The 25,322-nt window shown below is 40.5% G+C and overlaps 1 protein-coding gene across 9 annotated transcripts in view; it reads left to right on the top strand.

Moving 5' to 3' along the window:
* The first annotated feature begins 3,444 nt into the window (after window positions 1–3,444).
* PTPRZ1 (protein tyrosine phosphatase receptor type Z1) overlaps window positions 3,445–25,322 on the top strand; it is a 193,627-nt gene continuing 171,749 nt past the window's right edge. For 3 of the 9 annotated variants that reach the window (XM_037888949.2, XM_037888950.2, XM_037888952.2), the window contains exon 1: window positions 3,464–3,799. In XM_037888949.2, the coding sequence (XP_037744877.1) occupies window positions 3,742–3,799 (58 nt within the window). In that variant the 5' untranslated portion in view covers window positions 3,464–3,741. Of the gene's footprint in view, window positions 3,800–25,322 lie in introns of all 9 variants that reach the window. The other 6 variants (XM_037888953.2, XM_043550201.1, XM_037888956.2 and 3 more) reach the window with 5 other exon arrangements.

Below are 25,322 nucleotides of genomic sequence, written 5' to 3' on the forward strand. Positions count from 1 at the left end.
GGGGGGGGGGGATGTTAGTTATGGCGGGCTGACACCGATGGATGGAATCAGGATCTGCAGCAAGCAGGCTATAACTTGGTCCTAAAGAGAACTGGGGCACCAAGGCTAATCATGTCTTCCTAGGGGCTGGAGGGGAATGCCAACCATCGGTAAAACACTATGTGTATAGGCCTCTTTGTTTTAAATTCACTTCTCTGAGTGCTGTGAACCTTTTGGCAAATAAACCATACTTTATTTTGAAGACGCTGTCTCTGTGCCAGTGTATACTGCTACTGTTCCACAGGAAACTCCTGCAGGTGCCAGGCTCATTGGGCCTGCTGGGTAGCATGGTTGACCACCTGGGGTGTAAACCAGAGGCTCTGTTGAAGTGTTGGCCCATGGGATCCCAACACAAAGAAGGGTGGAGGCACAGGCCTGTCACTTGAAAGGAATGCACTCAAGGGCCTGGATAAGTGTCTTGGAAGGGGCAGTTTATCCAGGTACAGTGACACTTACATACTGTGATCAAGTAATCTCTTAATCTTCTCTTTGATAAACTACATAGATTGAGTTCCTTATTGTATCTCTCATTGTAAGACATATTTTCTGGATTCTTGTCTATCTGTTTTGTGAACCCTCTGTAATTTTTCAATATCTCTTTTTAAAGTATACAGTTTTCCAGTAGTGGTGACCCCAGTTGCTGTATACAAGGGTAAAACCGCTTCCTCTTGGTTGATATTCCCCTATCTATATCTCCAAAGACTGTACTAAGAGCTCATGGGCTGTTGGTCACATGATCCTTAAGTTCCTTACTGAGAGCCTGCTTTCCAAGCTGCAGTTCCCCATTCTATAGGTACAGGCTACGTTCTTTTTTCCTAGATATATGACCTTGCTTTTGGCTGAATTAAAATTACTAGACAAGGTGTAAGCCAATGAAGAATGTGATCTGGAGTGATGGAGTATATGCTCTCTGACCCTGCAGTGGCTTTTAAGCACAGACATCTTCACAGATTATTCCTGAACATGTTAATATAAGTGCTTGTGAAGATGTAAAGTATTGTACAAGTGCTTATTATTCCTTCTCTGAGTATGACTTGTGCAGTGATGTTGTGTGTGGAGGGTGAGGCTGATCTTGGCCACAATACACATTAACATTAACACTGCTTTTGCAGCATGTATGCATGCACATCTGGGGGCCATTATACCTGGCACCTGCTGGAATATGAGCCTCAGTAACATGGAAATCAGCTGACTGAAAATCTTCAACAACATTTCCCCCTAGGAATATCTTGAAATAGCATCATTTGATAGGAAAGCTTAATACATAAAACTTTATTGTTCATGTGATAAATTGTGTTCTGTTAACAAGACTGGGTGGGTGTGGTAATATCTTTTATTGGACTAGCCCACCTTGTGTCTCTAATATCCTGGCTACAACAACACTTCGTTAACAAAACTGTCATTCAAAGCAAATCCTTCTACTAATGAACCAGCTTCCATTCCTATGTACATCATATAGCATAGTGGAAGATACTGAACTTGCATAATAAGACACGCAATTTGCCACTTAACACAATCAACTTCCTACATTCCGAAATATTAATGACAATTCCTTGTATAGCTTTTGTTTTCTCAGAACTCTCCAATTTGCTTTGTGTCAAGATAGCTCATAACTGCCCAAACAGTCAGGCACTTGAATTGTCAGCAGCCAGAAATGTTAAATGAAAAGCTGACGCAAGAGTTTTTTCTTTCTTTTTTTGTGAAGTAGAAGCATATGCTACCAGTATATGAGGAATAACAAAGCTCCAACAGAATAGCGTAACTATGAAGCATGAAGTGCAATTACACTTCAGTATCTCCAGCCGTTAAAAGTCACGTCACATACAAACGGAGTTAGCTCAGATGGGAATAGTATTGGAAACACAAAACTGTATTAAAAATAATTCAGACTGTTATTACCTTCCACTCCTTGGGATTTGGTATAGAGTGGGATATCATATGGACTCTTTAATAATATTAAGCACAGGATTATTATTCCATCTTCTAAGCAGGATATGTTCAGCACTTTATTACAAAATACCGTGTTTGCAAACCAAGGCATCAGAGATGCAACAGTCTGAGCTCTTTAAACCTATTTTTGTTGTGTGGCTAATTGATGGATATAGGCATTCAAAATCCCAGAATTGTCCTTTCATCCTAAAATCAGTGCTATTTATATATACCTACTTCATGATAGACTTTCAATATATGATGTTGATTTCATATAAATGCTGAAACACAGAATGTTAACATTTTTGTTCCAGGGTCTTAATCCCTTGCTCCTAATGTCAGTGAAGTTGCTGAATCAGAAGATCATCTTTCAGGCAGTCCAGAAAACTGGTCTAAGAGAGTCCATCACCCCTTTGCTGAGGAGAAACTGAGACATACTGGTTGACTTATCCATACAGCACCAAAATCACATACTGTGTAGCCTCCTTCAATTTCCTTACCAAACATTGAAACAAGTGGTCACTAAAGAGTCTGTGGTTCATTTTACAAGAGAAATAATGCTAATTTTTATATTCTGATCATGTTATCATGGTTCATTATATTTTGCTACTTCCATCCCTTCATCTCCCCCCCCCCCCAGCAGTTTCAAATGAATCCAGTATTCTTCTGTGCTTCCTGTCACAGAGCAGAGAGGAAGGATGATGGCTTAGGACATGGAAGATGGGGTTCATGGCCTTCCTGTGTGACCTTGGGCAAGTCATTTAGCCTTTTGGTGCCCCAGTTCCCCATGTGGAAAATGGGAATACCAACATTTCCCTGCTTCAGAGGGGTGGAGTGGAGGATAAACACCTTAAAGATTGGGAAGTGCTTTGGGATCTGCTGATGGAAAGGGCTATATAAGTAATAGGCAGTAGTACACAGCACTATAGGGCTTCCATTGAAACCACTGGGCTTAGTCACACTATTATACACACAGGGAATGCCTGCAGGATCCCTACAAGTGTGGGTGATAGGCAGTCTTAATTTGTAACGAAAGAGGTGCCGGGCTCAAACAACTATTTTACTTTCATAACTGATGCAGCAAGCCCAGAGGTGCTGGGGCTATGAACTGCCAAGCCCAGAGGTGCTGGGGCTCAGCCCTAGCAAGCCCCAGAGCAAATTAAGCAGGGGTGTCAGGGTTCGACCCCCGTTAAAATAGCTGCTGGGCAGGTGGTTGCAGCGCAGGGGTGGCCTAGGCGTTCCCTTTTGGGTGTGCAGCCCAGCTGAAGTCAGCAGGGCTTGCAAGGCTCTGTAGGGTGCATACTTAGAATGGAGCCTTGCTGGCTCCTGCCAAGTCAGACACCCCCACGTCGCTCGGGCTCGCGACGAACTGCTCCCCGGCCTGAAGGTGCACATCCCCAGCCCGCAGACATGCAGCAGGAGAGAGCGAGGCACACGCTGGGGGCCGCCCCTCTGCCGGGCGCGCGCCCCAACCCTCACGCTCAGGAGCGCGCGGGCTCGCGCCGTCTCCCGCACGCACATCAGGCAGCTCCGCCGCCGCCGCCGGGTGAATGGGAGCAGCAGGCTGGAGAGCGCGAGCGAAAGTCCCAGAGATGCAGCACCAAGTCTGGCCCTGCTAGGTTCCCCCACCCCCTCCTTCTCCTCCTCCTCCTCCACTGGGAAGCGTTTAAAAGGCGAGGCTGGAGGCTCACAAGCCATTCCCCCAGTGAGGAGAGGTGCAGCTGCCTGGGGACAGAGAGCCACAGAGAGAAGGGGGAACAGGACGATTTGGAAATGCTAATTCTAGGGCGCTTGCTTGCTTGCATCCAGCTCCTCTGCGTCCTCCGAGTGGGTGAGTGAGATTTGCATGCTTTAATAATAGCGGGGTTTAAAACCAACTTTGCGCCTCTGTGAGCCCTGGCTAGTGCCATTCCCGACCGGAGCCTCTTTTACTTTCACTCCACGGAAATATGCTGTCAGCATCATGGACGGGAATGTTTCTTCTCTCCTTCCTCACCTTAGCCTCCAGCTGCTGCTGCTGGGCTCCATGGAGGCAAGCTCGAGTCCTGCCCCAAACCAGCAGAGACAGGCTGCTCTGGCTGGGATCGCTCACAATCCCACCCACGCCCTGGCCTGAAAAGTGGTATTTAACACCAAAAGCGCTAGGTAAAGGGCTGTTTGCATTGCCATTAGCCAAGGAGCCAGGATCAGCCTCTTCTGAGGAGACACTGTTCCAGCCATTCACTCCCACAGCCCGACTGGATGCACTCACATGAAAATTTATCACATATGAAATGAGAGAGAGAGAGAGAGAGAAATCTACAATTCAAGGCAATATAGGCAACAAGCATCAACTTGTCTGTACAGTACATTAGATGTTCGATTTTATTTTAGCCAGCAGCCTGTTTAGGCAATTAACATTTTTAAGAGTATCAATGAATGGTGCCAAATCTCAGTCTAAAAAGAAGACAGCTATCCAATAGCTGATTAATTCAGTCATTGCTCTAAAATGAGTAGGATACTGATGTCTTTAAAAGCAAAAATACATTAGTCTGTATATTAACATTTCACCCTTACTGTACACAGTATTGGTATTCTGATTTTAGCAGGACCACTTACATAACCAAATTAATTTTAAACACATTCAGATTTATGCAGCGTGCATCATGAGAATCCTGCAATTTTCTTTCTATCATTCGAAAGCAGATATTAAAGGAATAGTTAACTTATTATTAGAAGTGTTGTCTTAAATACTTTGTCATATATATTAAAATAAAAATGTTTTTAAATCATGAAATTTTATATTGTATATTATGTTGTGATGCTGTTAGCTCCTGCCAAAACACTGGAAAATATTGGTTAAGTTTCACATACTTATGTGAAAATAAGATTTTCAGTCATTGTCATCTGTCCACAACCAGTTTTATAGTAGAGCTCTCGTGTTAAAGTAGATATTAACCTACATTTTTCATCCAATAGGTGGTGCTGCTTCTGGCACAGTAAATCTTTATAAACAAAGATCAGTGTCATGCGCAAACTGTGCAATCAATTTCACTATAGTTGAACTCCTCATATGGTAATTCTTTTGATTTGACATAGGAAGAAACTAATTTGAATTCCCTTTCCAAAAAGCGTATTGGAAGTGGTTGAATTGTAAATTTGATGGGTGCAAATGACCTTTAATTAAAAATATTTCAGTTGTTATAATGACATTCTTAACTTTTGATAGGCGCTATTCAAATTTTAATTCTAAAATATTAATTCTAAAAATCTTTTTCTAAAATAAAATATAAATGAATAGACCAATACACTTTTCCAGTAGTAAGGTATGGCAAAGTATGAACTAACAAAATATACTCAATGAGGTTTTTATAACATCTTTCATATATTCCTTACTTATTTCCTAATAGTAATGAAAATTCCTATTTTAAAAGTCAAAATTAAAATCTATTTCTATGTACTTTGTCAAAGTCAGATTCAGGACTCACATAATTTGTCCGATCACTCTGTTTATTAGCAAAGCGCTTTGCCAATGCACCCAGATATGTGAGCCCCTCTCTGAGGCTCAAGCTAACTTATTTATACAGATAAGCCAAAGCCAATTTAACGTAAGAGACAAAAGGAAGCAGAAACTGACAAATATACATACATATCTTATTTGCATACTAACCTTTACCAATCTTCTAGCTCAGTAGGAGTTCTAAGTTAATTACTTTGAGGACCCATTGTCTCACACTCCTTAATGTTTCTCTTCCTGACAACTATATTTCAACAAACCCTTCAAGTAGCATTTCTTTAATGAATTATATTGAAATTATAATTCATTCTACTTTCACAACGTGTAAATATGGGTGTATGCTGTTATGACACAATGTATATGATATAAAGTCATAATTACATTTCTGACAGAAGTGCAATGTTACTGGAGTTTACCTCTTCCTTGTAGGTTAATGTGGTCATGCCATATTATAAAAAATGGAAAGGCATTAAGTAGAACTTGAACTCTCTAGGGAAATAGAGATTCTTGTCTGTTAAACATTTGTTCTACTTCCTTTTGTGTCTTGGTAGAAATAAGATGTTTGTTTATAATGTAACTTTCTAACACTCAGTGTACTTGTGTGAGTATACTGTACACGTAAATACAAAAGATCTGCCAATACTAGAAACCATTTTTTTTTTCAATCCCACATCAGGTATAACACCAGCTGCTACTTCATTTTTCTCCCTTGACAGATTCACCATTGTTTTCAAAACTGACCTGGAGGGGTCACCCTTCTTAGAGGTGATGGATGATTTGGTCTCAATGGTAGCTCATTCTGAGGACTGATGAGCCAGACTGCATAGCTTGTTGAATGATGTGATTGTTCCCATGAATGAATACACTGGACAGGTTATTAGACTAATTTTAATCAGATTTCATTTGAATATCTTCTTCCTTCTGCCTACAACCCAGAATACTTCTAATCTATAGCTCTTTGCCTGTAAGATTAAAGATTTTTTTTTTTTTTTAGATTTTGATATAATTTAGTTTTGCTTTCTCACAATAAAGAATTGAATCATTGGGTTTAGTGAATTTTATAGGTCCTAGAGTTTTTTGTGCTGGGCTAGTGGTTACCATTCATTCTGGTATCCAGAACCAGCGTCAGCTTATTTTATTAATGGAATGTTGCTGAAGTGCCTGGTAGACTGTAGCTTCTTCGTGAAGGCTGTGCCTGTTGTTTCAAGAGTCTATCATTTTATCCTCAGGGAGATACAGAGAACTCTCCTGAAAACCTACTGTGTTCTACAGATCCAACCTGATGTGCGTGTAATTTCAGAAAAATACAGTTGAGTTCCCAGTTTGCCACTGTCTTACAGTGATATCCTCTCGTGCTTCAAGGGAAGTCTGCTCTGGGGTCCAGTTCTACTTTGGAGTTTTGACTTGGACTTCAGTGGGAGCAGTATGAGGCACTTAATCTGTGAAAAGAAAAGGAGGACTTATGGCACCTTGGAGACTAACAAATTTATTTGAGCATACGCTTTCGTGAGCTACAGCTCACTTTATCGGATGCATCTGTAGCTCACGAAAGTGTATGCTCAAGTAAATTTGTTAGTCTCTAAGGTGCCACAAGTCCTCCTTTTCTTTTTGCGAATACAGACTAACACGGCTGCTACTCTGAAACCTGTCATTAATCTGTGAAAAATAAGTAAAGCCTGGCTCTCCCCACCCTATGAAAAACTCCTAGGAGGGAAACAGGAGGGAAGAATACTCACTCCCAAAGGAAAAATTTAGAGTTTGAGTTGAGGGCAGGGGTTTCATCTGCTGTATTACTGGGCAAATTATAATGGCCTTAATTTGATGCCCTTACTTAGGGATGAATAATACCCTATTCCACAGGTCGTCCCACTGAAGTCAGTTAAAGAACTGAAATCACTGGGACTCCTTATGCGATAAGGTTTTATTCAAATAGTACCAATTACTTCAGTTCTTCAATGATGCTATTCATTTGGGATCCTTATGGGTAGTAGAATCTGGCACTATATGATTATATGCAAACATTATTCTATAGTCAGAATAAAGATTTCCTAGTAAATTTTTGTTTTTATTATAAAAAAATAAAAAAGCACTGCACATCGTTCTGCATTGGTTGTGGCATTTTTACCATGAACAAAAAATCATTGACACAGTTTGTAATTGCATTTATTCAGCTAATTCACTCTCATTTCAAGTCTGCTCTGACTTAAACACATTCTAAGTAACCCAAATCCATGAGCTGTAAGATTTTGCAGGATTTGTCCCATTCTGTTTCCAGTGTGCAGATTTAGCTATAAATAACTGAAGAGGAGAAAATGTTTTAAAAACCAGAAACGCATTTTAACAAACTGTATTATGAAGAGTGATTCATTTTGAGTTAGTGACTTAAATATTCAGATGAACTTAACATGTTGCAGATTGCTTTGTGATTCTCTGTACCCTCCTCTTACTTGTGAAAATTTACAGATGATTTCCCCAAAGTATATAAAAAAAATCACTTGGAATGTAGCTCATCTATACTTTGCCATTATTAAATTCCACTCTCCACCCAACCCTTGACCCCTCAAAACCCAATAAGGAAATCTTCCCGTTAGTAAATTGTCCTTTGGTTTCATTATGTGCAATGCATTGCTCCGTTTTTAGTTCAGTCTGTAGCATCAGAGTAACAAGCCATTATCAACACAGAAAATAGCACTTTTTTTCTAAATAATTCATTTTGTGTTATTCTACTGACTTCAAGGGGTTTATTTCCAAAGCTGAGTGGTGGAGGTACAGTACAAGCAATTATCTCATTACAAATAAGAGCTTTGTGAATGCACCTGCTGTGCTGTACTTTGATATGTACCCCTAATAATTAACAATTAATGGATATGCAAACATGAAAGCCTTGGATCAAGTATGCTTTTATGATCTTTATGGACTCAATCATACATTATGTGCATATTTACAACCTCATTTGGATTCAGTATGATATGTAAAGAATACAGAATGAGGCCCTATTGCCCAGCTTAAATTTCTTTTCTGATATTTGTTGTGTATCAGATATTAATTTTGATGTATGTTATACTAGATGATATCACAGTGGAGATTTTATTATTAACTCTGCTTTACACTTAAGATGATGCACGTTTCCTATTACATGCTCTCTATGGATACATTTAGCTAAGCAGAACAAAACATAAACATGAATTTAAAGGGAATTTTCTTTTCTTAACCATCATTTGATTTTATATATCTGTGTACCAAAAAGACTTTTTACAGACATTCACATTTCAAAGTATGTATGTGTATCTACATATACAGTATTATATTGATTATACATATAAATATTAGTAGATCTGAAAAGTTATGCAGAAGTTACTGAGACTGTTTTTAATGAAACTTTAAATAGCTTAAGTGCAAACCAATATTTATGCTGCACACTATTTGTGGGTGTTATATGTAACGTAGCTGGCACAGTAATTTTTCCCACTTTTAATGCAATGTAAAAGCAAAGTTTTAAAAGCTATGCTAGGCAGCACTACTTAACCTTGTTTAAATGTATTTTTGTTAATTTTTAAATTACGTTTTTCTTCAGGAAATAAGTATGTGGAGATAATTTGACTATATTCTGAATATTTCAACTATGAATTAGTAAATTAACATGCAACTATACGTATTGCCTATTCTTTATATGTATTGCCTATTCTCCAATTAAAGCTATTTTCCTCATTTCCTGGATGCATTATTTAAGTGGTCACTCCCCACTATGATTCCTCTAATTAGTAATTTAAGGGAGAGCAGATTCTGTTCTTTTGCTGACCATTTAAATTGCTTGAGGAGGTTGTGAAGGCTAGGACTATAACAGGGTTTAAAAGAGAACCTCCATGAATTTATCCAGTTAAGTCCATTAATGGCTATTAGCCAGGATGGGTAAGGAATGGTGTCCCTAGCCTCTGTTTGTCAGAGGGTGAAGATGGATGGCAGGAGAGAGATCACTAGATCATTACCTGTTAGGTTCACTCCCTCTGGGCCACCTGGCATCGACCACTGTCGGTAGACAAGATACTGGGCTGGATGGACCTTTGGTCTGACCCAGTATGGCCATTCTTATGTTATGTTCTTAATTCCTCATCAAATGGGCAGTGCTTCTCAATATTCCCCCTGGGGATTGGAAGTCTGAGATAGTTCTGGAACCCGTGTCTCCCAGTTAATAGCTTGATTCTTACAGCTTCATGCACCATTTTATCTTGCTTTTCAGTATGAGGCATCCCAGAGCTTGCACCCCAAGCCCAGAGCCTGCACCCCCAGCCTCAACCCTCAGCCCCACCCCCCAGCCTGGAGCCCCCGCCTGCACATCAAACACCTCACCCCCAGAGCCTGCACCCCCAGCTGGAGCCCTCACCCCCTCCTGCACTCCGAACCCCTCAGCCACAGTGCGGAGTACCCTCCTGCACCTCAAATCCCTCATCCCTGGCCCCACACCAGGGGGTGTGGGAGGGGGCTCTGGGCTGGGGCAGTGGGTTGGGATGTAGGAGTGGGTGAGGGTTCCAGCTGGGGGTGTAGGCTCTGGGGTGGGGCCAGGGATGAAGGGTTTGGGGTGCAGGAGGGGGCTCCAGGTTTGGAGGGGGCTCCGGGCTGGGACAGGGGGTTGGGGTTCAGGGTTGGGGTGCAAGCTTACCTCGGGCAGCTCCCGGGCAGCTGTGCAGTGGGGCTAAGGCAGGCTCCCTGCCTGTCATGGCTCCGCGCTGCGCCCCGGAAGTGGCCAGTAGCAGGTCCGGCACCTAGGTGAGGGGGACAGGAGCCTCCATGCACTGCTTTTGCCCACAGGCACTGTCCCCCTCCCCCCATATCCCATTGGCCATGGTTTCCAGACAATGGGAGTGTGGAGCCAGTGCTCAGGGCAGGGGCAGTGTGCGGAGTCCCATGGGCCCCCCCACATAGGAGCCGGACCCGCTGGCCACTTCCGGAGCGCAGCGCGGTGCCAGGACGTAGGGACGAGTCTGCCTTAGACACATGGCACCACTGACCGGACTTTTAATGGCCCGGTCGGCGGTGCTGACCGGAGCCACCAGGGTCCCTTTTCGACCGGGTGTTCCGGTGGAAAACCAGACACCTGGCTCCCCTACTGGTCATACACATGACTTCGTGTAAATATCAAGGTTTATTAATGTTGTGTTTACCACTGATCCTTTCAATTTTGCTTTTGAAAATTACTTACTACTTTGGAAGAACGCTAAAGAACCAGGTATTTCTTGACATTTATGGATGTCAATCATACCTGAAAAATTCCCTATATAAAATTGAAATATTACATTTGGGAATCTTAAGTTAGGATTAGAATCTAGGGGTACAATCATCCAACTGATCTGCATTCCAAATTCCCATTTCAGGTTCAACCCCATAAAGATAAAGAAATTATTTGGCATTCCTACAAACTAGTTTGGAGTTAGAAAACAATCCTCTTCAATCAAGTGGATGATTCTAATGTAAAAAAATCTCTGCATTTATATATGTCATTGTGAGGGGCATACTGATTTCTGTTGCTCCATACCCAGTCATCAGACTCTCAGTATATATCTTATATCTTTGTAAAATCTTTAAGGATACCTTCAAAACAAAAAACACTACAACAAAATTCAATGGTATTTTTATTTTTGCTCTTATAACTGTTGCATCATGTTGAAATGACAAGTGTTCTGCAGAATAAAGGACCAATCCTGCAAAGCCATAATCATGAGTAAAATTGCTCAGGTAAGTAGTCCCATTGAAGTTATTGGGAGTACTCACCTGCATACAAATTACTCATTTGATTAAGGATTTACAGGACAGGTGCTGGACCCTTAATTTTCATATTCTGTGTCCAGGGAATTCTGTTTAGTTCTAGATTGCTTGACAATTGAATAAAACAGTTACAATTAAGAATGACATCTGTTTTCACTGACTTAAGTATCTTTTGCTAAGGCTTGTTAAAGATAAAAGAAGTGAAGAGTTGATGAAATATTAGTGTTACAAAGGGAGAATGAGACAGCTGGAGTGCTGTATTGAAGTACTTTTACAAGGTACTTTGAAATACAGTGAATAAAGGCTGCTGTACACAAACACATTAAATCAAGTTTCTTAATGAATAAAGACTTATGTTTCTGTACATGCACTAATTGAATTTCATAGAGAACTGCTAACTCATTTAAACTTTCCTGACAAATCATCGGGTGTTCCTTTAATATGTCTGGTTTTCAGTTGATTTAGATGCTATGTGGTCCCAATCCAACTCCCACTGAAGTCATGGAAAGATTTATTGACTTCAGTGGATTCTCCCTGCATTGTAACTCATTTAAAAAAAATCCTTTAGTTTTTTTTTTTTTTTTTTAAATCTGTCAAAGCCTAGGGAAAGAATACCTTGTAATATTCCAATAGGGGCAGCCTGCATTAAGGTACCTGAAAGTTCCTTTTGAAGGCCAGAGCCAATACATTTAAGGGAAATTGTAGTCCATAAAATCATTTCTTAGAGATGCCTGATTCTGTGCCTATACCACATGCAAAACTCCCATGATTTCAATAAAAAGAAAAGGAGTACTTGTGGCACCTTAGAGACTAACCAGTTTATTTGAGCATGAGCTTTCGTGAGCTACAGCTCACTTCATCGGATGCATAGCATCCGATGAAGTGAGCTGTAGCTCACGAAAGCTCATGCTCAAATAAACTGGTTAGTCTCTAAGGTGCCACAAGTACTCCTTTTCTTTTTACGAATACAGACTAACACGGCTGTTACTCTGAAACCTGTCATGATTTCAATGGATGTTTCACATGAAAAGCAATATTGGACTGGATACTAAATAATTAGTTAGTGGAAAAACAGCTGATTTTATAGGTTCTCCTAATATTAATAAAGGCAGTTTGTCTTTTAAAAATACAAGATACCTTTTTCAGTTCCAGATGCATTTCCAAATTAATCTCGTTTCATTCAATTCCAGCCATTTTGAAAACTTTTGTTCTATGCATTTTCTCCCCATATCGGTTACGTTGATAGGTGCTTTGTAAATAACATAGAAGTGTCATGGGGTACCTTGTTATGTGTAATTTACTTAGAAGTTTGGACAATAATTGCATTTTCTTTTAGTACTATAGTGTTTGTGTTGCACAAGAAAACCCAGGGAGACTGATTCTTTTCTTACTTACCCCATGTTTGTATCGCTTGTTACCTTTGTTGACTTCACTGAAGTTACTAGCGATTTTACAACAAGATAGCTGAAGGGAGAATCAGGCCCAGAATGAGCATTTGTAACTGATTAATCAGAAAATTGAGTACCAAATTAGTAGTAATATATTCAGCATGTCAAGTGGAAAATAATACTACTCCATTCATGTATCTACAACTACATGTCCAGAAAAGCCATCCTTCACCCTGGAGGGGAAATGCACACTGGATCATGGCCACACTCGGTGGTTGTATAGCAACTCCACTGCTATTCGCTATTGCCAAACCCAAATATTCAAAAATCAGGAGTCATGGCCCAAAAGCTCCATTAGATTGTCTTAAAAACCATGAGATTTTAATATATAGATTTTGGGTTCTTTTTATTTGCTTTCTGGTTTTTTGAACCCTTTAGCATCTTCTATTTCAAGCAAGGTTTTCTCCAAAACCAGGAGTGCTAGAAACGTCTTAATGGTTTTAAAAAGTTAGTTTTTAACAAATGATCAAATTAAGCATGTCATTGCAGGAGCTGGGGCTGTAAATAAAACACTAAATATTACAAGACCTGTAATAACATCATGAGTTGGCAACAGTAGCTGCTCACGCTGGGGGAAGGATTCCTCACTTCCTTCCCCCAGCCATTCTGTAGACCCTTCCCATATCACCCAAGCTGTTCACATGGATGCAGAGTTGCCCTGGATGGAGGAAAGAGGCTCTTGTAGATAAGACTCTAGACTAGGACTCAGTCGATCATACATGGTTCTGCCACAGACTTCCACTCTGTGCTTAGATTTGTCACTTGCTCTCTCTCTCTCTCTGCCTTAAAATTCCCTTTTGTAAATTGGGGCAAGAACATCTGCTTTAGAGGCATGTTTTGCGGCTAAATTAATAAATGTTTTGAGATGGAAGGCATGATACATGTGTGAAATATTATTCTGGGGGGAGGGAGGGACAAATGACTAGTGTCATGGGGAAAAAATAGAATGTGTTCTTGTAATTAAATATTTCTCATAATGCATACATACAAAGGGCCAAAGTGCACAGGCAACCTCAATTCTGGTATTTCCTAACTTTTGAGTGCTTGACTTTAAAAGCTTAATAATGTACTTTTTGTGTGTGTGTGTGTGTAATTATAAAATAATGCCAACAGGTCTGACATTGGCTTGCTTCATCTCAGTTTTATCAAGTGAAAGGCTGTCTGTCTGAGTAGAATTGTCCTGTGGCGCTTGAAAGATGAGGGGCTGCCATTTCTGTTGTGCTGTACTCTCTCTCTCCCCACCCCGCCCCTTCAATCCATACAAAATGCAACTACTAAAATAATCTCCTTTGCCCATCCATTTGATCATGTTTCCTCCCTCTTTGCACTTTTCTCTTGGCTCCCCATCTGCTATTGCATGAAATGAAAGACTCTTGTTACCACTTTCAAAGTTCTTCATAATGCTGCCCCTTCCAGTTTGTCTTAGCTTGTCAACGCTAAGCATAGCATTGGCCCATCCCTTCCACTCTGACAGTGTTTCAAGCCTTGTCCGCTGGTTTGTCAGCTTTTCACACAATCCCTTACATGCCTTGTTCCACGCAGCTCCTTATAAATGGTGTGACCTCTCTGACCTCATCCACAAAGCCCCGACCTCATCCACATACAAGTCCTTCCTAAAGACCCACTTCTGCTGTGTTGATTATAGTGAATTAAGTGCAGGATGATTCCAGAATCTGCAGATCCTTATCAGGAAGCTTTGCAATGTACCTCCTCCAGGGTTTTCAGACCCACTCCCATATGTATTTCCACAGGAGGGGACAATCTTCCCCACTCTTTCTAACAAAAAGAAAAGGAGTACTTGTGGCACCTTAGAGACTAACCAAAGCTCACGAAAGCTCATGCTCAAATAAATTGGTTAGTCTCTAAGGTGCCACAAGTACTCCTTTTCTTTTTGCGAATACAGACTAACACGGCTGTTACTCTGAAACCACTCTTTCTAAGCACTCTCTTTATTTCTTTAATATTATTCTCCATGTTTTTGGCATTTGGATTTATTCCACTCTGTATTCTTTATTTCATTTTTTATTCTTATTTTAGTTTTGCTTAATACTGACTTTATCTGTATACAGTAGTAACTTAAGGTCGGTATGAATCACAATCAATAGTAATTTTCATTACAAAGAGTGGGTAAAAGAAAAAAATGTAAATTTCTTTTTTTTTACTGTTTTATTTTCTGTACCATGTCTTATCATTTTGCATGGAGGTTTACAGTGTTCGGCATCTGTGGATTAGAGGAAGAAAGCAGATTTCTGTAGTTAGCAAAATAGGCATTTGAACACAGATTAGTCAGTATTATACTCAATAGCATTCATTCAAGTGCAGACAGGAATACATTTAGCCAAGGAATCATTCTCCTCATCCATTAGTGATAAATAGACCTGTACAAAAAAGATTTTGGGAGACTACCCAGCCCTTTAGCTCTGAGTAGTTTTGTGTCTTTTCTGAATTGTGCTGTCAGCTGTGGGATTTGTATTGTGTGAACTGGCAGAGAAAATGTACCTCCATCTAACAGTATTCTTCACTGTCTACGTGGGGAGCTCTGACTTTTTTGCATGAGGTGATGTGACTGTGACACACAATCTACTAGAGATTTGTCTGAGTTGTTGAACTGCTAAGCAGAAAACTTACTAGAAATATGCAGCCAGGAAAGATGGATATATACTTCCCCTTGGGAATATGTGCACATCTTAAATGACGTGACTAACATTCTCAACTGTTTAAATGTTTACTGTAGGGAAAGAGATTCCTAATGTACATTAAATTGCCCTAGTAATTTTTTCACATTAAGCTTAGTCTAGTTGTCTTGCTGAATGAAAGAAGATCAGTTCAGATAAATCAGATGGAGATAATAATGCAGTGGTGCATAATGGAAAGTTTCAGGTTACATAGAGTTTCAAAGAAATAGAAACAAAATACAAGAGGACCCAAAAATGTGTGTTTGTTTTGTTTGTGGTAAATAAGTTGTAAGTTAATCAGTTGATAGGGACAAAATTTGTAGATCATATTCCAAATGAAGATACTGTGTGTGGATAAAACTTTATCACAGACTATGTCATGGAAAAGCTGTAATTGTAGACACTATTTGTACAGTGTTTATAGAACACCCTGGGTATGCATGAAGTTTTGCTGACAAATTAATGGGATCTCTGTCATTGATATTAATGGGGACAGGAAAGGCTCTACCCAGAGGAATTTGCAGTCTTTGGGCCAGGCTATGGCTTTTTCCTCCATAAATGTATGAGGAAGGGAATGGCTACAAGAAGTATCCCAACTTCTGTCCCACATGCAGCTGGAGTAAATCCTATGGAAATTTCTGATGTGGAAAGAAAGTCACAGGGAAGAAAGGTCAAAGTGAATAAGAACAGCAGAAGAGGCTTCATTAAGGATATACTTGCCTTGCAGGCCATCTAGCAGCCTGTGAATATAGTAGAAGGAGGAAATAGCCCAGAGCACAGGATCTTCAGTCTAGTTGCGAACAGGTAGAATTTATGATCTTCTGGGTTTAATGGGCTTCACATTCATCAATGATCTAGAATCCCAGTGGAATCTTCCACTTGCATATGTGTGGTGGGTTCCACCAGTTGCTTGCTTACATGCATTTTTGGTGCATATGAAGTCAGTCTGACTCCTGCTGAAATCACTGGAAAGATTTCTGCTGATGGTAGTGGAACTTGGATCAGGCCTTCATTAGCAAGAATATGGCCCAAAGATTCTATACGGTAACGCAAAATTATATTTTGTTCTTGACATTAGATATTAAAAGCAGTATATTTTGTGAATAATATCCCGCTTAGTGGTGGTGTTGGGGGAATAACTCTAAACTGGAGTGCTAGTTAAAAAGGAAATAAAAGGTTAAATGAATAAAAATTACCCTGGCTAATAACATTTTCATATAAAATGGTCCTATCCAGGCCAAAGAGGTCTTTTTGTGGTTGCACCACAAGTATCCCAGGAAATATTGCCTCAAGGCAGCACAACCCGTGGAAGCAGCCACGTGATGGCAAACTCAGCTTTGTGTGGTCACCCAACCATGCTCTTTCTCAGAGCTGGAGATAAAGATTCTGCTCAACAGATATGCCACAAAGAAGATTTAAATGGGCTATGGAACGAAAAGAGTGATAATTCCCCACAGTATGACAACTGCCAGGGTTGTAGAAAGGAGTCTGTTATGATAGTTTTCAGAGTAGCAGCCGTGTTAGTCTGTATCCGCAAAAAGAAAAGGAGTACTTGTGGCACCTTAGAGACGAACAAATTTATTTGAGGATAAGCTCTTGTGATGCATCCAATGAAGTGAGCTGTAGCTCACGAAAGCTTATGCTCAAATAAATTTGTTAGTCTCTGAGGTGCCACAAGTACTCCTTTTCTTATTATGATAGTGTTTTCTAGGTTGGGGGTCACCACTAGTAACAGTGATTTCCAGGATTCCTTTCCAGACAAGCTCTTCGCAGTAGGATCCATGTTGTTTTATGTACTTGTATGGTACAGTGTGACCATGCTCTTGATTGGTGCTACTGTAATATAAATAAAAGTAGAAATATTTAGGATGGGAAAGTTGTTTGGTTCCTAGCACAAAGTTAGGCATTCTTTTGAACTAATAATAATAGCTTAGGCCTGGAACCAGTCTTCCCTTTTGAATGGGGGGGCGGGGCAGGGTGTAGGGGTAGGGAGCATTGTTAAAGAAGATGAGAAATTATCCTCTCAAGCAGTATCGCATCTCCCTGCTGCCGAGCTGCTTGAAAGGAGAGTCTCTCATTCTTGGTTATTTGTAATTTTGTAGCTTGTCCCACAGTGCAGAGTTTACTTCTGGATAAGTCGGGCTGCTGTACATCTGGGGCTTTGTGGAAATTGGGCAGCCTCTGAGGGATTGCATATCCCAGAAGACCATGCACATTTCAGTCTTGGCAGATCCCTATTTCTATGTATCAGAAACAGAACTGGTCTGGCAGAAAAGTTCATGCTGCACCCTTAAAGGGTGCAGTTGTATAACTGTCATTAATCTGCATCCCTGTGTTGGAAACTGTGTAATTGCACCATCCCAGCTGGAGCTCCAAGATGCATTTTGCTTCAGGCTGATATAATACCTCCCAGATTCACAGAGCATGCAGCAGCTGCACCATCCTTAAAGAGGGTAGAACATGTGCTCCTTTTCACAGTAAGCCAGCTGCATTGGATGGAGTGGAGAGAATACAACCATTTCCCCACTGAGTCACTCAGCTTCTCTGAAGCACAATACCGCCCCGAGTTTCCATTGACTTAGTACATCTCAGACCGCCCTCAATGCAGGGCAAAGCCTTAAAGGCTCAACCAAGCCCCTTAATTAGTTAGTTTTGTGCAATGTTTGGCAGATATAACACATTAGATAAGTCCTAAGTATTATTATTATTATTATTTTAGATTTACAAAGCATTTCTCAATAATCCTTTAAAATGGGCAGTTATAACTTGTTGGAGATTGAAAAGCTTTCGATCAGTCCAGAACAGGAAGTAAATGTTCAGCTTGCACTGGTGAGATATATTTACAGAACAACTACAAATTTTAGATATCCAGTGCATGACAAAAGACCAAAACACAGATTTATTATTGCTACTTCCAAAACTAGATGTGCAACCACTTAAGCATTTATGTGTTGCAGAAATGACTGGCCAGGTCTTAGGCTATCTGCAGTTACATGTATTTATGACCTGAAGAGGGAGAAGAGAATATGAAGAATTTTCCTTTCACGTCCTCTTACAGAAATTCTTTAACTCTCATGTACATAAATGTAAGGCTACATTCAAACAGGCTGCTGGAAAGGAATAGGGGGCACACCTACGGTGTCCAGATAGTAAGTGTGAATCAGGACAGGGTGAGGGATAATAGGTGCTGATATAAGACAAAGCCCCGAATATTGGGACTGACATTATAAAATTGGGACATCTAGTCACCGTAGGCACACTCTTCCTTGCCTCACCTTCGAGAGTGACTGCATCAGTAGGTCAAAAAAGCAGCATTAATGTGTGCCCATAGCCTGGCTGAGACCAGAACAGTCTGTTCCTTTCAAGAGAAGAAAAATTTTGCATGGAGACTGTACATAGAGGCCTGAGGTCAGTCAGGCTCGAGTGAATACAGTATGTTTTAAAAATGCACACTGCACCCCAGATCCTTAGTTTGTGCCCTGTCATGTCCCTGAAGGTTGGTGTTGCTGTGACTTTTTCCAGGAGGGCAAAATCTTTGAGGCCATCTTTTGCTCTGCATGACTTGTGGTGGATGTGTTTTTGCTGGTTGTAGGCTCAGAAACAGAATCTGCCAAAATGTATCCCCATACTATTAATTTTTCATGAGATCAAAATTAAGGAGAGAGGTACTAAAGGCTCTGTGGTCTAAATTAGTGCAGAATTTGCTTGTAGTCTCTCTACACTTAAGAGTTATTTATGAATATATATATTCAAGTATATAGAATGAAGTCATTACAGAAAAGCTTTAATTTTAAGGTTGCGTGGATATCTTTTAGCTATTGTACTCATATATTACGTGCAAAACAAAGTGTTCCCAGGCAAAGAATATTCAAAAACATTTTGTTTACTTTGATAAATTGCTTAATAAATGCTTCTTAATTATGTTCAAATAAGTGAAAAATATTCTTCAACATTGCTCCCTAGGGAAACAAATATTCTGGTAATGTTTCTACATCAAAATAATTTATTAGCAATTTTTTCCCCATTTTGCTTGTGGACACACCTCTCAAGAGGCAGTGTATGAACACTAGTTGGTTTTGAAACTTCATTTACCAAACAAAGTGATCTACAAATACAGGTCAAAATAATCTCTATAGATATAAAGACCTGCAGGATTTTAATTTAAAGAGGAAATGTTATTACTATGCTTACTGATGTAATACCGCTGTACTTTACAATTACTCCTGTGTTTGGGAAATATAGCTATTTACATTATAGAAGGAGGTTTTCATTCTATAGACTTAAGCATTCTGTGGACCTTAGTTCAAGAGTGGGCTCTAGGAACACCTGAGTTCTCATCCTGGCCTCTGTAGCCATGGGCAAGTCATTTAAACACTCTGCCTTAGCTGCCCATCTGTAAAATGGGCTTACCAATATTTACCTTCCTCCCAGGCATGTTGTGAGAATTTATAAGTTAACTTTTGTATTGTACTTTCAAGAGGAAAAGGCTATGTTAGTGTTATGTAGCATGATGATGGGCAAAATCCTACTGTCAGGAAATGATATAGGTAGACTCCTTCATAGTCTATGGAGATCTACAGTATATGTACAGGGAAGCAGACTTCCATTCAGATGGCAGGGAGAGTAGTTCCTATATTTGTATTCCCCTTATCTGTGGTCAGTATTTTAACCAATAACTAGAATTACATTTGTGGCTAAATTTACATATGGGGATGCAGTTTAATCTAGTGATTAAAGCATGGGACTGGGAGTCATGAGACCTGGTGACTGGTTCTGACTGCCACTGGCATGCTGTGCAATCTTGGGCGTATCACTTATCATATAATCTGTAAAATGGAGGTAACTCCCCAACCTTTTGAAAAGCACTTTGGGATGAAAAGTACTATGTAAATGCAAAAAAGTGGGGTTAATATTACAAATATTCTTGGACTAAGGTACCCTGCTTCTGCTGACAAATAGCCCTGACTCCTCTGTTCTCATCATCTGAATGTAGCAGTCTTAAATGTACTCAGATAAATTAAGTCATAGTTATGTTTATGCTAGAAGACTTGGGTCAAACTAGCTGGTCTGAAATTTTATTCCTAATACGTTATCTCTAACCATGTTTTCTATGAATATTAGATATAACATCTAGGCCAAATATTTTTAACTGCTATGTTGTTCATTCCATCAAGTACTATTTACTTTTATCGAGTAATCCGATTCTGAATGGAAGCAGTAGGTGAGCATTTTGTGGCATGTTGCATCCAAGTCAGTGAAGTGAAAAGAATGTGCCACATCTGATGTGCATTTGTGATGTCAGCCATGCCACAGCATAGCTATAGCATGGCAAAGGGAATACTTAAGTTGAATGGGACATCCGTAAAACAGGTGTGTCTTTCTCCTTTCATTTAATGACTATGCATGCCCCAAAAGTGTGGTAGGGCACTTTCAAGGTTTAGAAAACTCAGATCTTCTAGCATTCAATAATGGCTAACAGACCACTGTCATTGTTTGGCTCCTCGTAAGGGTCACATTTGTAAGAAATAATAGCATCCTGTTTAATTTTGATAGTTTCTTCATGCTAAAAGGTGAGGCTTTTAACATTCACTGCCGGAACATGTGAAAACAAGATTACATCTTTCATTTGCTGCCATCTCAGTTCTGTGTGGTCTTGGCACACATGTTCCAAAGTAGCATCTAGTTCCTACTTGGTGATCTGGCTTGCTAATGTAGAGGTCACAAAACAAACATTAGAGATCAGAATCAGAAGATACATTGGTCACCATTCAAAATTCTACATTTTAACAACAGTTACCACATGGTAGTGTCCCAAGATACCTCCATTATTTCCTGTTCTAACTATAGGAAAATATTACAGTGTGTCAGATGCCAGTAGTTAAAACACCGTGGTAAATGTTGACTTTTTGACACTGACCATTGCCACTGTACTCGGTATATTATATATGCCTCCCTATTTATGTCAGTCCTGCACAGCAACCAGAGAAAATTGCAATCCCAGCACTCCCTCAAGTGCTAGAGACTGGTCCTTCCTGTAGCCCATGTAAATACAGTAAAGGGATTCGATTGCGCACATTTCTCTATGGAGAGGAGGTGATCTCTCCCCTCTGTGGGAGGGAAACTGACAATTTGAGGAGAAGAGGGGGATGGTGGAGGGACAGAGGCAGGCAGTGGGGAGGCTAAAAGAGAGAGACATAAAAAAATCGAGAATCTGTGAGTAAAGTGAGAGAAGCAGGAGGCGAGGGCAACCAGAGGGATGGAGGGAAACCAAGACTGAGTGAGAAGGAGAGTAAATGGAGAGGCTGAGACTGGGCAGGACAGACAGACATGCAGGAGAGGGTCCCTTCGGTTGGAAGCTGGCTGGTCAAGTGAGTCCGTGTTGGATGGTGTGTTCCTGAACATCTGTTCCTGTATGTTCCCAATCATTGGTTCCAATCATAGAATATCATCTCCTGTCATTGATTCATGTTGTCCCAGAGATTTGGAACAGGAAAACCAAAGGTTCTTCAGATCCCATGGTCTGGTCTAATGTGCACCCCTGCAAGCAAGAATCACTGCAGTCCAGTCCATCTTTTCAGGAAGTCATGAGAGGCACTCGAGGGTCAGAGACTGAGTTGGGCATTAGAGAGTACTAAGAGATTTGGGAAAGGGAAACCTTGAACTATAATAACCTAAAAGAGGTCTATGCATGCAAAGATAGATATAGGTACATTTTAATTATTTATTTAGAAGGTTACATTTCGTTAAGTACACTTAGTAGTGAGCTATAGAGTGTGTGTGTGTGTGTGTGTATATATATATATATATATATATATATATATATATATATATATATATAATTGCATACATATAATAATCAAATGGTTCTAATTTTGTTTATTATCTGTATTCTTCATCTATTTAATGTTGTTGTAGGTAACTCAAATCCAGTTCCATTTGTTCTGGTTTAAATAAAATCCCTGTTATTTTTTTGATTAACCATTTATATTATCTTTGCTTCCATTAAATAACCTTTTTGTCATGGTGTAACACCTTCCTCCCCCCCCACCCCAGCTCTCACTTGCTGAGTAAATTATACCCCCACTGTGATGGACCATTGCTAAATCTTGGTCGGTGGTTCAGGGATGTGGTGACCCTCGGATATATTTTGAATGATAACACAATAACCCTATTCTGAGAGGTCTGCTTACACCTGTGTGGGCACTGGCCACCCGAAAAGTAGCAGGGAAGAGCCATAACTGTGGCCCTGAACTTTCCAGGGAGGTCAGTGGAGCTGGCTGGGAAAGCAAACAGGGTGCTGTAGCAGAGAAGGTTCACTCTCGCTGGACACCGGGAAGCTCCAACAGTGATACTCTCTGAGGTACAGTGCCTCCCACTGCACCTGCTGGGGTTGTGTCTTCAACAACCCTTACTCAGCACAATTGATCCCAAATTTGTTACAACAATACACATTGCAAGTAAAGGTTCAAAACAGGCCATGAAAACCAGCATTCACGTGCCCAAAGGGTTTAAATTAGGCAAGCAAGTGCTGAATGAAAACCTACCTACCTTTATTTTTTCTGAACTAAAGAAACCTTCTTTAAAAAACAAACAAAAAAAAATACCTAGTAAAAAGAGATTTTCCAGTATTTTTAATTACTTCTGATAAATGACGAATTTTATAATGAAATTCTGGACAGCTGGGCAAAGATAAAGGGTGACAGTTTGCTAAGCAAAGGGATATGAACAGTACTTCCTAGAATCCTTTATAATTGTTACTAAAAATTTAAAAAAATGTACTGACTGTTGTTCCAAATGAGGGCAACAATTCTACATTCCTGCAAAACTCCAAACATCCCATTGAGCTAAATGGGAGGAGCTGTAAAGAGGTTTGCTCACCAAAGTCCCTTAAGGAGTTGACAAGGATTTCAGAAATGGGCCCAGTGGACTTTAATTGTGGTTAAAACTGTACACGCTGCTGTTAAAGAGGAGAGCTCTCATCTGAAAAGAAAGAGTAACCTAAGAAAGGGGCAAATCCTGCTACTGTACTCTGGCAAAACACCAATTGTCTTTTATGATAAGCAGCTGAGGAAGGTGTTGTCCTTCTGTTTATATTTACATAAGGCCAACAGACCCCAGTTGTCGGCAGGCGGGATCAAACCTGGGACCCCGGAGCTAAATGCATGAGCCTCTATTCCAGTGGTGGGCAACCTACGGCCCATCTGGGTAATCTGCTGGTGGGCCGTGAGACAGTTTCTTTACATTGACCATCCGTAGGCATGGCTGCCTGCAGCTCCCAGTGGGTGCTGAGGGAGTTGGCTGATTTGATCGCAGAGCTATTGGTCATTATCTTTGAAAACTCGTGGCAATCGGGGGAGGTCCCAGACAATTGGAAAAAGGCAAATATAGTGCTCATCTTCATTAATGATCTGGATGATGGAATGGATTGCACTCTAAGCAAGTTCACAGATGACACTAAGCTGAAGGGAGAGGTAGATATGCTGGAGGGTAGGGATAGGGTCCAGAGTGACCTAAACAAATTGGAGGATTGGGCCAAAAGAAATCTGATGAGGTTCAACAAAGACAAGTGCAGAGTCCTGCACTTAGGATGGAAGAATCCCATGCACTGCTACAGGCTGAGGACTGACTGGCTAAGCAGCAGTTCTGCAGAAAAGAACCTGGGTATTTACAGTGGACAAGAAGCTGGATATGAGTCAACAGTTTGTCCTTGTTGCCAAGGAGGCTAACAGCATATTGGGCTGCATTAGTAGGAGCATTGCCAGCAGATCGAGGGAAGTGATTATTCCCCTCTATTTGGCACTGGTGAGGCCACATCTGGAGTTTTGGGTCACCCACTACAGAAAGGATGTGGACAAATTGGAGAGAGTCCAGCGGAGGGCAATGAAAATGATTAGGGGGCTGGGGCACATGACTTATGAGGAGAGGCTGAGGGAACTAGGCTTATTTAGTCTGCAGAAGAGAAGAGTTAAGGAGGATTTGATAGCAGCCTTCAGCTACCGAAGGGGGGTTCCAAAGGGGATGGAGCTAGGCTGTTCTCAGTGGTGGCAGATGACAGAACAAGGAGCAATGGTCTCAAATTGCAGTGGGGGAGGTTTAGGTTGGAAATTAGGAAAAACTATTTCACTAGGAGGCTGGTGAAGCTCTGGAATGGGTTACCTAGGGAAGTGGTGGAATTTCCATCTGTCAGGGTTCCCTCCCCACTCTGAACTCTAGGGTACAGGTGTGGGGACCCACATGAAAGACCCCCTAAGCTTATTTCTACCAGCTTAGGTTAAAAACTTCCCCAAGGCACAAATTCCTCCTTGTCCTTGGAATGGTATCGCTGCCACCATCAAGTGAGTTAGACAAAGATTTAGGAAAAGGACCACTTGGAGTTCCTGTTTTCCCCAAAATATCCCCCCAAGCCGCTTCACCCCCTTTCCTGGGGAGACTTGAGAATAAACAAGGTGAGCACAGACCAGACCCTTGGGTTTTTAGGACACTAAAAACCCCAATCAGATTCTTAAAAACAGAACTTTTATTATAAAGAAAAAAAGTAAAAGAAACACCTCTGTAAAATCGGCATGGAAGATAATTTTACAGGGTAATAAGATTTAAAACACAGAGGATTCCCCTCTAGGCAAAACTTTAAAGTTACAAAAAAACAGGAATAAACCTTCCTCTTAGCATAGGGAAAATTCACAAGCTAAAATAAAAGATACTCTAACGCATTTCCTTGCTATTACTTACTATTTCTCTAATTTTAGATATATCATTCAGTAGGAGCTGAATTACTTGCTTGGTCTCTCTCTTTGTCTCCAAACAGAACAACAAAAGCACAAAACAAAAATTTTTTGAAAGTATCTTCTCCCCTTATTGGTCCTTTTGGTCAGGTGCCAACCAGGTTATCTGAGTTTCTTAACTCTTTACAGGTAAAGGAGGAATTTTATGCTACCCTTAGCTGTATGTTTATGACACCTTCCTTAGAGATTTTTA

The sequence above is a fragment of the Chelonia mydas genome, chromosome 1 (assembly GCF_015237465.2).
Source record: "Chelonia mydas isolate rCheMyd1 chromosome 1, rCheMyd1.pri.v2, whole genome shotgun sequence".
In the NCBI taxonomy this organism is placed as follows: Eukaryota; Metazoa; Chordata; order Testudines; family Cheloniidae; genus Chelonia; species Chelonia mydas.